This window comes from Colossoma macropomum, unplaced genomic scaffold, assembly GCF_904425465.1.
Source record: "Colossoma macropomum unplaced genomic scaffold, Colossoma_macropomum, whole genome shotgun sequence".
Classification (NCBI taxonomy): domain Eukaryota; kingdom Metazoa; phylum Chordata; class Actinopteri; order Characiformes; family Serrasalmidae; genus Colossoma; species Colossoma macropomum.
In genome coordinates, this window is record NW_023494786.1 from 6,312,945 (window position 1) to 6,326,341 (window position 13,397).

The 13,397-nt window shown below is 35.7% G+C and overlaps 1 protein-coding gene across 1 annotated transcript in view; it reads right to left on the reverse strand.

Annotated features, from left to right (window-relative positions):
• Positions 1 to 12,107: 12,107 nt before the first annotated feature.
• LOC118799150 (NACHT, LRR and PYD domains-containing protein 12-like) overlaps positions 12,108 to 13,397 on the reverse strand; it is a 49,122-nt gene continuing 47,832 nt past the window's right edge. The window contains exons 9-10 of the mRNA XM_036558872.1: positions 12,879 to 12,925; positions 12,108 to 12,649 (exon numbers count right to left, since the gene is read on the reverse strand). Of these exons, the coding sequence (XP_036414765.1) occupies positions 12,108 to 12,649; positions 12,879 to 12,925 (589 nt within the window). The remainder of the gene's footprint in view (positions 12,650 to 12,878; positions 12,926 to 13,397) is intronic.

Consider the following 13,397-nt stretch of genomic DNA (forward strand, 5'->3'; position numbering starts at 1 on the left):
ACTGGTTATTAACTACTTGTTGAATAATGAGTTAAATGTTAATCAACTGTAATCCTTCTGATGTAAGCATACTTAATGAAGAAGAATAAACAGTAAATAATGATCTGAACTCACTGTGAACAAAAAAGGCAGAAAATGCAAGTAAATGGTCACATTAGTTGCGGACACCTGAACGCAGTAGTTTTACAATAACTTACAATACAACTTGCCACTTTTCCTTAAATTACAATATTTCATTGTACTTTGCAGAGTTCATGTCTATTCCTAACAGTTTATTACATGGAAATATTATTTGTTTGTTATTTACACACTATTTTCTAGGGAATTTGTAAAGATTTGTAAGCTCCTCCTTTCACCATCATACAGATCATATGGTTTGCTTTCAGTCATTTCTACTCTTCTATGCTTGCAAATGAAATGTGACTATTTACTGTCATTTACTACCCTGTTTGTTCATTGTGAATCCAGATAATTGTTGCATGTTCATATTTGTTGATTAACATGTTACAAAAAGATATTTCAAGTCTGCTTGTAACTGAAAGATTACAATTAACTTTGAATTCATTGGTCAACAAACAGTTAATTACTCATTAACAGAAGACCTTATTAACACATAAATACATTTATACCACATTTCTACACCTGCTTATGAATAAAATGGTCTATTTATTAGGTCATTTTTAAGTGTTTGCTAATAGATAAGTAATCATTAAGAAGCAGACCTTGAAATAAAGTGTTACCGGTTAATTAATGGTAGTGATTGGATCACAAACATTTTCACAATATTGTGCTGCACAAAGGTTCAAGTCAAAGGTTCTATTCCCAGTCCAGGAAGGAACGCCACTGTGGTATAATAAGAGTCTTTGGGAAAGACTCCTAATTCTACATTCATGTATCATTGTCACTCAGTATAAGAGCATCTTCTAAATACCTCAGTATATCACTGCTGTCTGAAAAAACCCATATCTCTGTTTTTGTCAGTTTTTTGTGTTTTTCATCAGTTTTTGACATTTACATGGTACATGACCTGCCAGTGATAAGTCTTTTAATATTAATAATCAGAAAATATTGAGTCATTAATCAGGAGCAAATGAATAAGTCAAATATTAATAACCATAAGATTAAATTACTCAGTATTAACTAATGATGTACTAATCAATGATGATGAAGCATGAATTGTGTGTTATTTCAGCATTTAAAGAGAATGTTAGTACACATCGGCCCACTGCTAAAAGCTCTGCTATACCAGCTTCAGAAAAATGAAAATGTGTTTCCCATTATACATCTGTTAATGGAAATGAAACTCTTCAACTGTTTCTGCAGCTGGAAATTACAGCTGTTTTTCTTCGCCAGTAGGTGGCAGTAATTGTCTTAATTGCTGTATGTCAAGCGGCCATAGTCTTGAGGGAATATCTTCAGAGCTGTTTATGAGGAGCCTGGCCACTTCCTGTTTCCCCCGTTATATCAAAAACAGACTGCAAAACACCAGGCACCCGCGATCGAGTCCTCAATGAATGAGTCTAAATGGAGCTCAATGGTTAGAAATGAAAAGTTTAAAATAGTTTCTAATCACTTGACCAGAACTTTCCTTTAATTTTAGAAAGTAGAAGCATGTATTTCACTAAATAAGCATCATGACTCATTTTGGGAATTCAAACCCAGAAGACATTAGTGAGGTAATTCTCCTCTCTACAGGTTCTCTGATATCTCTATGAACCCGTTTGAGAAAAGTGAATGAAAATCATTAAAATAAAAAAAGTCCAAAATGAAAGTATTTTTCTTCCTTTTACAGGTGAGATATTCATACGCAGACTGGATTATATACGCAGTATGCATCGCAGATATAATGTGTACACATGGTATTGGCTGGTTGTCTGAGTGTCGAGTGTTTGCTAGTGTGTGTTTTCGTGCCTCATCTTTTCAGACTAACGTGTAAAACATGCAGCTGTTATCTGTGGTGAACAGATGTGCAGATGCTGTTATTACTGAATTCATTGTAAAGTAGCGTATTAAACATTTGGTGTTACTTTTGCAGTGTTGGGTCCAGCCAGGCACGTCAACGGCGCCGCATTTTGTGGTGGTCAACATCGCTGCTGGACCCCATTCAGTACCATTACAGAGCAGCAGTTTAAGAAAGATACTGTCCAAAATTGCACTATTTCAGGAATATCGCTCTCAGAAAGTGGGACAGGATTATATAACAGAGGGAACTTAGTGATCCACACTCATGTCTGTGTGATGCGTATTGTTTGTGTGATGTTAATGTTTATGGTCATGTGGTCGGTGATGCACAGAGAACCTGTTGATTTGATTGTTTTTCCTCTGGTTTTATATTAAGCTTATTTCATTTAATAGTCTATTCAGGGAATCTTAACTTTATGTAGTAGTTATTTATTCACAATCATGGTTAAAGCTTTGTAGTGGTAAATTATATACTTCAGGAAAAATGTTTTTCAGTAGTGAAATTAAAATCACAAGAATGAAGTTCTTGTTCAGATTTTCCCATTTCACCTTAAACGGTGCAGCAGTTACATTCACATTCTCACGTGAAATATGGCCCCCCATTAAAACATACTGTAAAGCAGATATTACATAACATCCATAATTATTGCTACCACTGAACACAGTGTTAAACACGAGAAAATGATTTGAAGTTCTTAATCCGTTAAACTCATTTTCTTAAAGGGGAACTTCACTGATTTTCCAAATTTTCTGCATCATTAAAAAGTTAACATGTAAACAAAGTCATTCAGAGTGGTTTGGTGTGAAATGCTCCGTTCTAGAGAAACTTACCAAGTCAGAATTCTTTACAATGGTGGTGACAGGAACCAGATGTCCACCTCTAAAACCTCCTGGTTCCTATCAGCACCACAGTAAGGAAATCAGTAAATCAGTAATTTTCTCTTCAAATGAACCATTTCACGTCAAACCACTCTAAAAAACTGTTTGCATCTCAACCACTGAGTTAAACAGAACTTTTGGGAAATTCCCCTTTGCTGCCATCACTATATTCCGCCTATAGATGGCACTGCCAGCCAATGTTCATCATTAATCTGTGTAATCATTGTAAAACAGGACTATCTGACAGATCTATGTGTCTTTTTTTGAACTGCCTATTTTATATACCTGAATAGCAGTGCATTAATAAAATAGTCAGTAGCAAACAGACAGTGGTGGATGAAGTAAACAAATCATGTATTTCAGTTAAAGCAGAGATACCCAAGGTAAAATATTACTTCAGTAAAAGTGGTAGTCCTCCCTTTAGACCTCCACTTGAGTAAAAGTACAAAAGTATTTGCCTTCAAATGTACTTAAGTATCGAAAGTAAAAGTACCAGAAGATTAATTATGACTCTAATGTCCTATTATCATTTTTATAACAAGACTCTTGCTTCATTAACTAGTTTTAGGTGAAAATACTCCAGTGTCACTCTTGGTAAACCAGTCTTTTAATAGAATGTCATTAATTAGTCTGACGCTGATGTCTATTAAATTGATCATAAGCACAAAACAATGAAGGCAAACAATTTCCTTTAGGAAGAACTGAGTGACTCTGAAATAACTTTTTGCAAACAACAAAGTTTCAGTTTAAGATTTATTTGCAACTTAGTTACAAGTTTAATAAAAACTTGCTTTAAACTCAGGTTCACCAATGAGTTTTCCTTTACTATATTGCATTTGTAGGTCTCTGTTCATAAACATAAACCAGCCAAAACAAATTTACTATAAAATGAAATAGTATTTGTATAAATTCAGAAAAAAGACACGTTAGTCACAACTGCATATGTGTACATATTTCTATATTGTGATCTATTTACACAAAGTTAGGTTAGTTCATCATTTATGTTGGAATAGACACTCCCAAAATTTGCTGCACTGATGTTGAACCGTGTGCTTACACTGTGTAGGTACGTCCAACAGGTCAAAACAAGCTCAAAACAAAGTGCGCGCTGTGCCCTAATTGGTGTTCTTGCTTTGTTTTTTTTTTTGACACGTTTTTATACACACATAAGCCAAAAGGAACAATGGATTTCTCATAATGTAGTGGAGTAAAAAGTAAGATAATTGACTTTGATATGTAGTGGAGTGAAAGTAAAATGTCTGAAAAAGGCGTTTGGTTTCAGACAAGCCCACAGTGTTCCATCATTACTTGTATAAGTAGGTCTCATTTCCCCATGAGAATCAATATTCAAACAGTATAAGGTAAAAAGGGACCTTAAATGGAAATGCAAACAAAGTCGTTTAGATTGGTTTGATGTGAAATATTTCATTGTAGAGAAACTTATCAACTCTGATTTCTTTACAGTGGTGGTGACAGGAATTAGGGATCAAACCACCAATGAATCTATATGTCTTCTGAGTTTTAATATGGAATGTTGATCAGAATCAGTGTCACTTTATTTCACCAAGTATGTTACACACACAAGGAATTTGTCTTGGTGAGTCACACATGTACACTGAACAGACCAGATGGCTTTGAAGAAGTGTATTTTTTCTGTAATATTCAATATTTTATTAGAGTAGATGCAAATAAACATAAATGCAGTAAAAAGTAACATTAATTTTACTTAAAAAATTTTAAAAATTGTGTGTTTCAATAAATGATCGTCACTGATAATTCTGTTTAGTGCTTTTCAGTCATTTTCCTGGTCAATAATTTCTTATAGGCTGTAAATTAATAATATATGGATGTATTAACTAATGATTTGTAAATACATATTTGCATCATGACTGTACTTGGCAGGGCACATCATAATGAATTAAAGATGAATTTAAACAAGTTGCATGAAATATAAATGTAATGACTAATGATGCACAGACATGTTAAGCAATGAATTGTATCATCTATCATTATCAAATGTATCGTTACATACTGTCTTTTTTTCCTGGCACATCATTACTGATTAAGTAAAACAGCATTACATTGCGAGGGCATGAAGCTGAGTCCAGTCCTTGTCATGTAATTGTAATGAAATTTCTGATAATTTATTAATTAATATAGTTAGAATTATGTTAGTAATTAATGACTGCCTTTATTAATGGTTATTCCTATTTGATTCAGTTCTTTATTGACATATACACTTCATTATTTCCTGATGTATTAAGTGGACCAGTATTGTAAAGTGTTACCCTTTAAACTTAGTTACCTAAACTTGTAAAGTAACTTAAAACTTTAACTTAACGCTGTAACTTTGACTCATCACCCTCCTCACGTGTTTGACTGAAATCCTGAAATCCATAAGGTTAAGATGTTTTATGCAGCTGACCACTACAGTCCTCTCTGAGGGGAAAGAGGGTTTTGGGAAGCCGAGAAGACAACAAGGCACAAAGTCCAGCCACCTTGGCTTGTATGGTTTGGCAGCGCATCACCAGCCCAGAGCTTCAAAATGATACTGTAGTGGGCTCAAAGCAAATTTAGGAGGTTTGATGTAAATGTTGAATTTGTTTTCTCAGTTTTAATTGAAATGCTTAACATTTCAAACATACAAACAGACTGTTTTATATAAAACTTACATTAAGGAATAATAAATCTTACTGTTCCAGTCTTTGGTTTCTGACAGTGAAAAGATGTTTTTTTGTGAAATTCTCGCAAAACAACATGAACAGAGAATTTGATGATGTCTTCTGTGAATATAACTGAGCTGTAATGTTTTGAGTAATCACTGAGTTTTATTTAACAATGATCATTTGTAAAAACATATTTAAGTACATATATGGAAAATAAAAGGGATTAATAGTGAATAATAAATGTATTAATTGGACTCTGCTGGTTGAAAATGTAAAGAAAATGAAAAAGATTGTACATCATGGAGGAAAAGTATCTTTTATTAATTGGGTAAATTTAGCTGTGCTGCTCTCTCTGAGACTGATCCTCTGTCCGAGATCCTCAGTGAGCTGGTTCTGGTTTATCTTCTCCAGGATCTTCAGGCTGATCTCCACAGCTCCATTCAGGCCATAACTCTCCACCATCCTGTCCACAGTACCGTGTTTGTCAGGGTTCTCCATCAGACCCTTCGGAATGCTTTCAATACCCTCCACTCCTTTGATCAGATAGCGCTGGAACTCTTCCAGATCCGTCACCTACAGCTCTTTTAGAGCGCTGAGTAAGTGACATGTAATGTTCACCATCGTTCATCACTGAACATGAAGAGGCACAACAGACTCAGGTTTAATGGAGAGTTTTCTGTGATCTTATTAATTAAAACCAGAAACACAAAATATTCAGATTTTTAAACACTTCTCTCATCTAGTAATCTCCCACAAATCACTGCTCAAGTTTATTGTACAGGTTAACAGCAGACAGAGTTTATTGTCTTTTAATTAAACTCTGCATTCACATCTCAGTCTTGTGTCAGAGTGTCAGATGACCACTGCCTTTTTATCATTTTTAATTGTATAATAAACCATTTTATAATTATATGGTTAATATATCACTGCTGTGAACAAAACCTCGTATCTCCATTTTTGTTGTTTTTTGACAATGTGAAAATACCTGTTGTCTTTTATATTGTTGTCATTTTGGAGATAAGAGGTTTTGTTACAACAGCAGTGATATGAATAAGAAATGCATAAAAAATGTCTAGCAGAAGTGTTCACTTCATCCTACTAGATAATAAAACGGGTAAATTAACACACACACACACACACACACGCTCAGCCTGAACACTGCAGTCTTTCCACACTGAACTAAAACTCACTGTCATGAAGAACCACAGTAAACTAGGTTAATGTACACACACAGTACCTGAGAGCAGAGTCAGCTGTTGTGGATTCAGTCCTCAGTAAAGAAGTTCAGGTCTGTGTTCATCAGGATGAGCAGGATTAGTTTAGAGAGAACAGTTCAGAACAGCTCTCATCAGACCTCTCTGTTCCCTTACATACACACAGTCTGTGCTTCACCCTGTCCAGACCCAATGATTATCTGATAAGCTTTCTAAATGGCTGGAACCGGTCAGAACACATTCCAGTCTGCTGCCCTGGAGTAGAGGCGAATCATTTGTCCCGCTCCCGCCCGCAACCAAAACATTTTGTCCCGCTCCTGCCTGTGCAGTCTCATCAAGGCAAACTGACATCTAATATCTGACACAGTCTAATCACAGATACATTATTCTCTGCTGAAATAACACAGCAGTCGTGGTCATCAGGCTCACTGTGAGTAACTTCACCAAACGGCATTTATTCACCATTTAAGAGCAGGAATTAAACCACAGTGTTACTGTGAGCGATGTGGGCGTGTTTTTCTCTCTCTCATCTTTTCAGCCTGATAGTGGACTGAAGTGATGCGCTGTCTCCTTTTGACCAATCAGAGAGCTCGAGCGGACCAAGAGGGGGCGGGACTTCGTGCTACAGCCTCTCGGCTCCCTCGTTTAGTGGTTGTTGTGCTGCTCTATTTATTAGTAAACACTGACTTGTTCGTTTACTTTGTTTGTTTGATCTATCAGCTCTTAACTACACTGTCCTGACAGCTCTGTTACTGTCGTCACTGTCACTGTTAGCTCTTTGTTTACTGGGTGACGTTAATGTCTGTCTGTTCTTAATGTTTTGAGGTGGTTTCCTCTGGGAGAATGAATCTGCGTGTTGTTCACGTGATCGGCTGCTTCACAGTTCTTTAGAATGACATTTTAATTGTTTTACTGTTTTCCTTCTATATTGTTTATATATATGATTTAGTGATCATTCTACTTTATTTAGGCTGTTCATTAGTTTGTGGGATTTCTCTTCATGCATGCTTTTTTCCCCGCCTGCTCCTGCTCTTCAGTGTCTCTAATAGTCTTGATTATGTGGTTTCTGACTCTGTATGACTCACTGTTACTAGAAACATGGACTAAAGATCATTAGCATGAAGCTAAAAACAGAAGCCTGAATTACTTTCTGAGAATACAGTGATCAGAGGTCAGACTCTGGTAGGGGGCGTGGCTTTCAGGGTTCATTACAGACTGAACTCAAACACACCAGCAGACTCTTAATGCAGTAGATGTTTTAAGAGGAATCAGCCCCGACCTTCTCTGGGTGATCTGGAGTAAACAGAGGACCTGATGTTCTGAGCTTTTAGATCCAGTTTCAGGTGTAAATCTGCGAGTTCTGTATGAAACACGAGCCTAAAGAACAAATTTACCAAAGTTTTCTGCACCATAAACAGCACCTACTCTGATTTCTCTCACAGTGGGCTGATAGTGAATACCAGTAAATACTGACTGTGTGCAGTTTCAAACTGCTGTTCCTGAAACTTTGGGTCGATTTACACTCAACAAAGTGTCTAAAGAGCAAGTTTTAAAAAATGTTCAATATCTCAGTTTCCAAATGGACTGAACTCAAACTCAAACTCATCTGAGATGAGCAGGTGTTCCAAATCAGAAAGTCCAAATGAATACATATTTTCCAGAATTTTCTGACTCAAATAATCTTATTTTCTCAAAATAATTACTCATTATAAAATAATTATGCGCTTCCTTAATGAGTAATAAGATTATTGAGATGTTACTTTTAAAAATAATTATTTTAACCTAATGAATCAAAATATGAACCAAAACTGATTTTTTTCTCCTACCAGCAGAAAGAGCTCTTTCAGGGGTCTGTATTGTGTTGGTCAGATGTTAATTACAAAGTTGTGCCTGTGTTCATTTGTATGGAAGCTGGTAAACTGGCCACTTCACATTTGACCCTAACCACACAGTTTATGAGCTGTGTTACATACAACTGTATAAAACTGTATAAAATGAATTAACATTAACCTTAGATTAATGTGATGTGTAGGACATTAAAGATTGGATGACATCCTCCTCAGACTCAGTTCAGACAGTCAGAGGATCATCTAAGCCCTGCAGTGCAGCATCAGCTGAAGACGTCATGATCTTGATATGCGCAATGAGGGGAAACAGGGGGACTGAATTTACCGTAACACCGGTCACCACTGAACCAACACAGTCATGTGAGCTTTATCTTACAATTTCTTTATATGGTGTAGGTTTATATTTCCTTCAAAATACTTTATTACTGACTTTAATTTATAATTGATTTAGATTATTTAATAAAATAATAACATTTCTCTGGTGAATGAGATTCATGCGTGTGTATTGTGTGTGTATATATATTAGTGTGTGAGTGTGTGTTTGTATAATGTGTCTGTGCAAATGTGTTTGTGTATAGTGTGTTTGTGTAAATGTGTGTGTAAATGTGTGTTTGTATGTAAATGTGTGCGTTTGTGTGTGAATGTGTTTGTGTAAATGTGTGTATGTGTGTGTGAGTAATAAATGTTTGTGTAATGTGTGTGTTTGTATAATGTGTGTGTAAATGTGTGTGTTTGTATAATGTGTGTGTAAATGTGTGCGTGTTTAAATGTGTGTAAATGTGTGTTTGTGTGTTTGTATAATGTGTGCATGTAAATGTGTGTTTGTATAATGCATGTGTTTAAATGTGTCTGATTGTGTAATGTGTGAGTGTGTAAATGTGTTTGTATAATGCGTGTGTAAATGTGTCTGATTGTGTAATGTGTGTGTGTGTAAATGTGTTTGTATAATGCATGTGAATGTGTGTTTGTGTGTAAATGTGTGCGTATAAATGTGTGTGAGTGTGTGTTTGTGTAACAGTGAATCTGAATGTGTCTCATATATAAACTCATATCTGTGTGTTTTTGTTCTTTTTAGTGAATCTTTTTCTGAATCACATTTTAGAGAAAACAGTTTATTTTATTCTCTTTATTTATTCTGAATAATTTAAACACAGAAAGGTTTGATTTCTCTCATATTTACAATCTGAGATCAAACTGATAAACAACAAACACATTTTCACCAAACTGACCCCACCCCCCCACCTGTATCACTTTCTCTGTCTCTCTCTCTCTGTGTGTGTGTGTGTGTTTGTAGTGTGTGTGTATTGTGTGTGTATATATATTAGTGTGAGTGTGTGTTTGTATAATGTGTGTGTGTGTAAATGTGTGTTTGTGTGTGTAAATGGTGTTTGTATGTGTGTGTATCTATGTGTGTGTATAAACGTGTATTTGTATGTAAATGTGTGTAAATGTGTGCGTTTGTGTGTGAATGTGTTTGTGTAAATGTGTGTGTGATAAATGTGCGTGATAACTGTTTGTATAATGTGTGTGTAAATGTGTTTGTGTGTAAATCTGTGTCTAAATGTGTGTTTAAATGTGTGTGTCTAAATGTGTGTAAATGTGTTTGTATAATGTGTGTGTTTGTGTTTAAATGTGTGTTTGTACAATGCGTGTGTAAATGTGTCTGTGTAATGTGTGAATGTGTGTTTGTATAATGCATGTGTGTGTGTATCTGTGTGTGTATAAACATGTGTATTTGTATGTAAATGTATGTGTGTAAATGTGTGCGTTTGTGTGAATGTGTTTGTGTAAATGTGTGTGTAATAAATGTTTGTGTAAATGTGTTTGTGTGTAAATCTGTGTGTCTAAATGTGTGTTTGCATGTGTGTGTGTAAATGTGTTCGTGTGTTTAAATGTGTCTAAATGTGTGTTTGTGTGTAAATGTGTGTTTGTGTTTAAATGTGTGTTTGTACAATGTGTGTGTAAATGTGTCTGTAATGTGTGTGTGTGAGTGTGTAAATGTGTATTTATATAATGCGTGTGTGTAAATGTGTGTGTGTGAGTGTGTAAATGTGTGTTTATATAATGCGTGTGTGTAAATGTGTGTAAATGTGTGTGTAAATGTGTGTAATGTGTGTTTGTGTAATGTGTGTGTGTGTAAATGTGTGTGTGTAAATGTGTTTGTGTAATGTGTGTTTAAATGTGTGTGTATAATGTATGTGTGTGTGTAAATGTGTGTGTGTGCAACAGTGAATCTGAAATGTGTCTCATATATAAACTCATGTCTGTGTGTTTTTGTTCTGTTTAGTGAATCTTTTTCTGAATCACATTTTAGAGAAAACAGTTTATTTTTATTCTCTTTATTTATTCTGAATAATTTAAACACAGAAAAGTTTGATTTCTCTCATATTTACAGTCTGAGATCAAACCGATAAACAACAAACACATTTTCACCAACCTGACCCCCCCCCATCTATCTGTGTCACTCTCTCTGTCTCTCTCTCTCTCTTTCTCTGCATGTGTGGGTGTGTTTGTAGTGTGTGTATTGTGTGTATATATATATATTAGTGTGAGTGTGTGTGTTTGTATAATGTGTGTGTAAATGTGTTTGTGTGTATCTGTGTGTATAACTGTGTTTGTGTAAACGTGTGTTTGTATGTTTGTGTGTGTGTAAATATGTATGTTTGTATGTAAATGTGTGCGTTTCTGTGTGAATGTTTGTGTAAATGTGTTTGTGTTGTGTGTGTGTAAATGTGTGTTTGTATAATGTGTGTGTGTGTGTGTGTAAATGTGTTTGTATAATGTGTGTTTGTGTTTAAATGTGTTTGTGTGTAAATGTGTGTGTAAACGTGTGTTTGTATAAATGTGTGTGTGTGTAAAAGTGTGTGTGTGTGTGTAATGTGTGTGTGTTTGAGTAACAGTGAATCTGAAATGTGTCTCATATATGAACTCACGTCTGTGTTTTTGTTCTGTTTAGTGAATCTTTTTCTGAATCACATTTTAGAGAAAACAGTTTATTTTATTCTCTTTATTTATTCTGAATAATTTAAACACAGAAAGGTTTGATTTCTCTCATATTTACAGTCTGAGATCAAACTTATAAACAACAAACACATTTTCACCAACCTGATCCCCCACTCTCTCTGTTTTCTCTCTCTCTCTCTCTCTCTCTCTCTCTCTGTGTCTCTCTTTCTCTGTCTGTATCTCTTTCCCTCTCTCTCTATCTGTATCTCTCTCTGTAACTCTCTCTCTCTCTCTTTATATGTCTCTCTATCTGTATCTTTGTCTCTGTCTGTATCTCTCTGTCTCTTCTGTATCTCTCTCTGTATCTTTGTCTCTGTCTGTATCTCTCTGTCTCTTCTGTATCTCTCTCTGTATCTTTGTCTCTGTCTGTATCTCTCTGTCTCTTCTGTATCTCTCTCTGCATCTATGTCTCTGTCTGTATCTCTCCATGTATCTCTCTGTCTCTTTTTCTTTCTGCATTTCTCTTTCTCTGTCTGTATCTCTCTCTCTGTCTGTGTCTCTGTCTGTATCTCTCTCTTTCTCTCTCTCTGTAGAGGTTATTCTTTCTCACATAGACTCACTGAGGAGTTATAATAAACTCCAAATCCAGTGTAGAGCGGTTCAGTGAATGTGGTGCTGAGTGTGTGTAGGTGGGTCAGTATGTGTGTGTTAGGGGAGATGGTGTAGAAAGACAGAGTGCCGGACCCCCAGTCCAGATACACTCCTACTCTTTTAGAGGGGGAGTGGGGGGCAGGTAGGACAGTTCTCTGTTTATTGTGCCAGACAGAGTAACTGTTATTAATGCAGCTCAGACTCCAGGAGTGTTTATTGAATCCAAACACACAGTCTTTACTGTCTCCTTTCCTCCTGATTCCTCTGTATGATACTGATATATCAGCCCTGATTTCGCTCCACTGAACCTCCAAGTAACAGTGTCCAGTCAGACTCTCCACACTCAGAACCTGAGGACAGCTATCAAATCTGTCTGGATGATCTGGATACGACTGATCTTCTCTCACCCACTTCACCTTTCTGTTCCTCTCAGACAGAGAGAGACGACTGTTCACTGTGTTTGAATCCAGAGTGAGATTAACAGCATCTGTACACACACACACACAGAGATACACACACACACACACACACACACAGATATACACACAAAGTATGTATATATATGTCTATATACACGTCATATATGTCATATTTATTTGTGTGTGTACTGTATTATGAGTGTAAGGTGTGTGTGTGTGTGAGTGTGTGTATCTGTGTGTGTGTGTGTGTATGTGTGTGTGTGTGTGTGTGTGTGTGTGTGTGTGTGTGTTTGTTACATTTCTGTGGTCCTGGTTTGATCCTGATCTTCCCTCCATGATCCATCCTGAAGAACAAACACACACATTTATACATTCATTAAACTTCATATCAAATCAAAACTAAACTAAAATGGAGACTAAAACAGATCATTACAGTATAAAACACCCTTCAGACCTTACAGTCCAGATAAAACTAAACTAAAATGGAGACTAAAACAGATCATTACAGTATAAACACCCTTCAGACCTTACGGTCCAGATAAAACTAAGCTAAAATAAAGACTAAAACAGATCATTACAGTATAAAACACCCTTCAGACCTTACGGTCCAGATAAAACTAAGCTAAAATAAAGACTAAAACAGATCATTACAGTATAAAACACTCTTCAGACCTTACGGTCCAGATAAAACTAAACTAAAATGGAGACTAAAACAGATCATTACTGTATAAAACACCCTTCAGACCTTACGGTCCAGATAAAACTAAACTAAAATGGAGACTAAAACAGATCATTACAGTATAAACACCCTTCAGA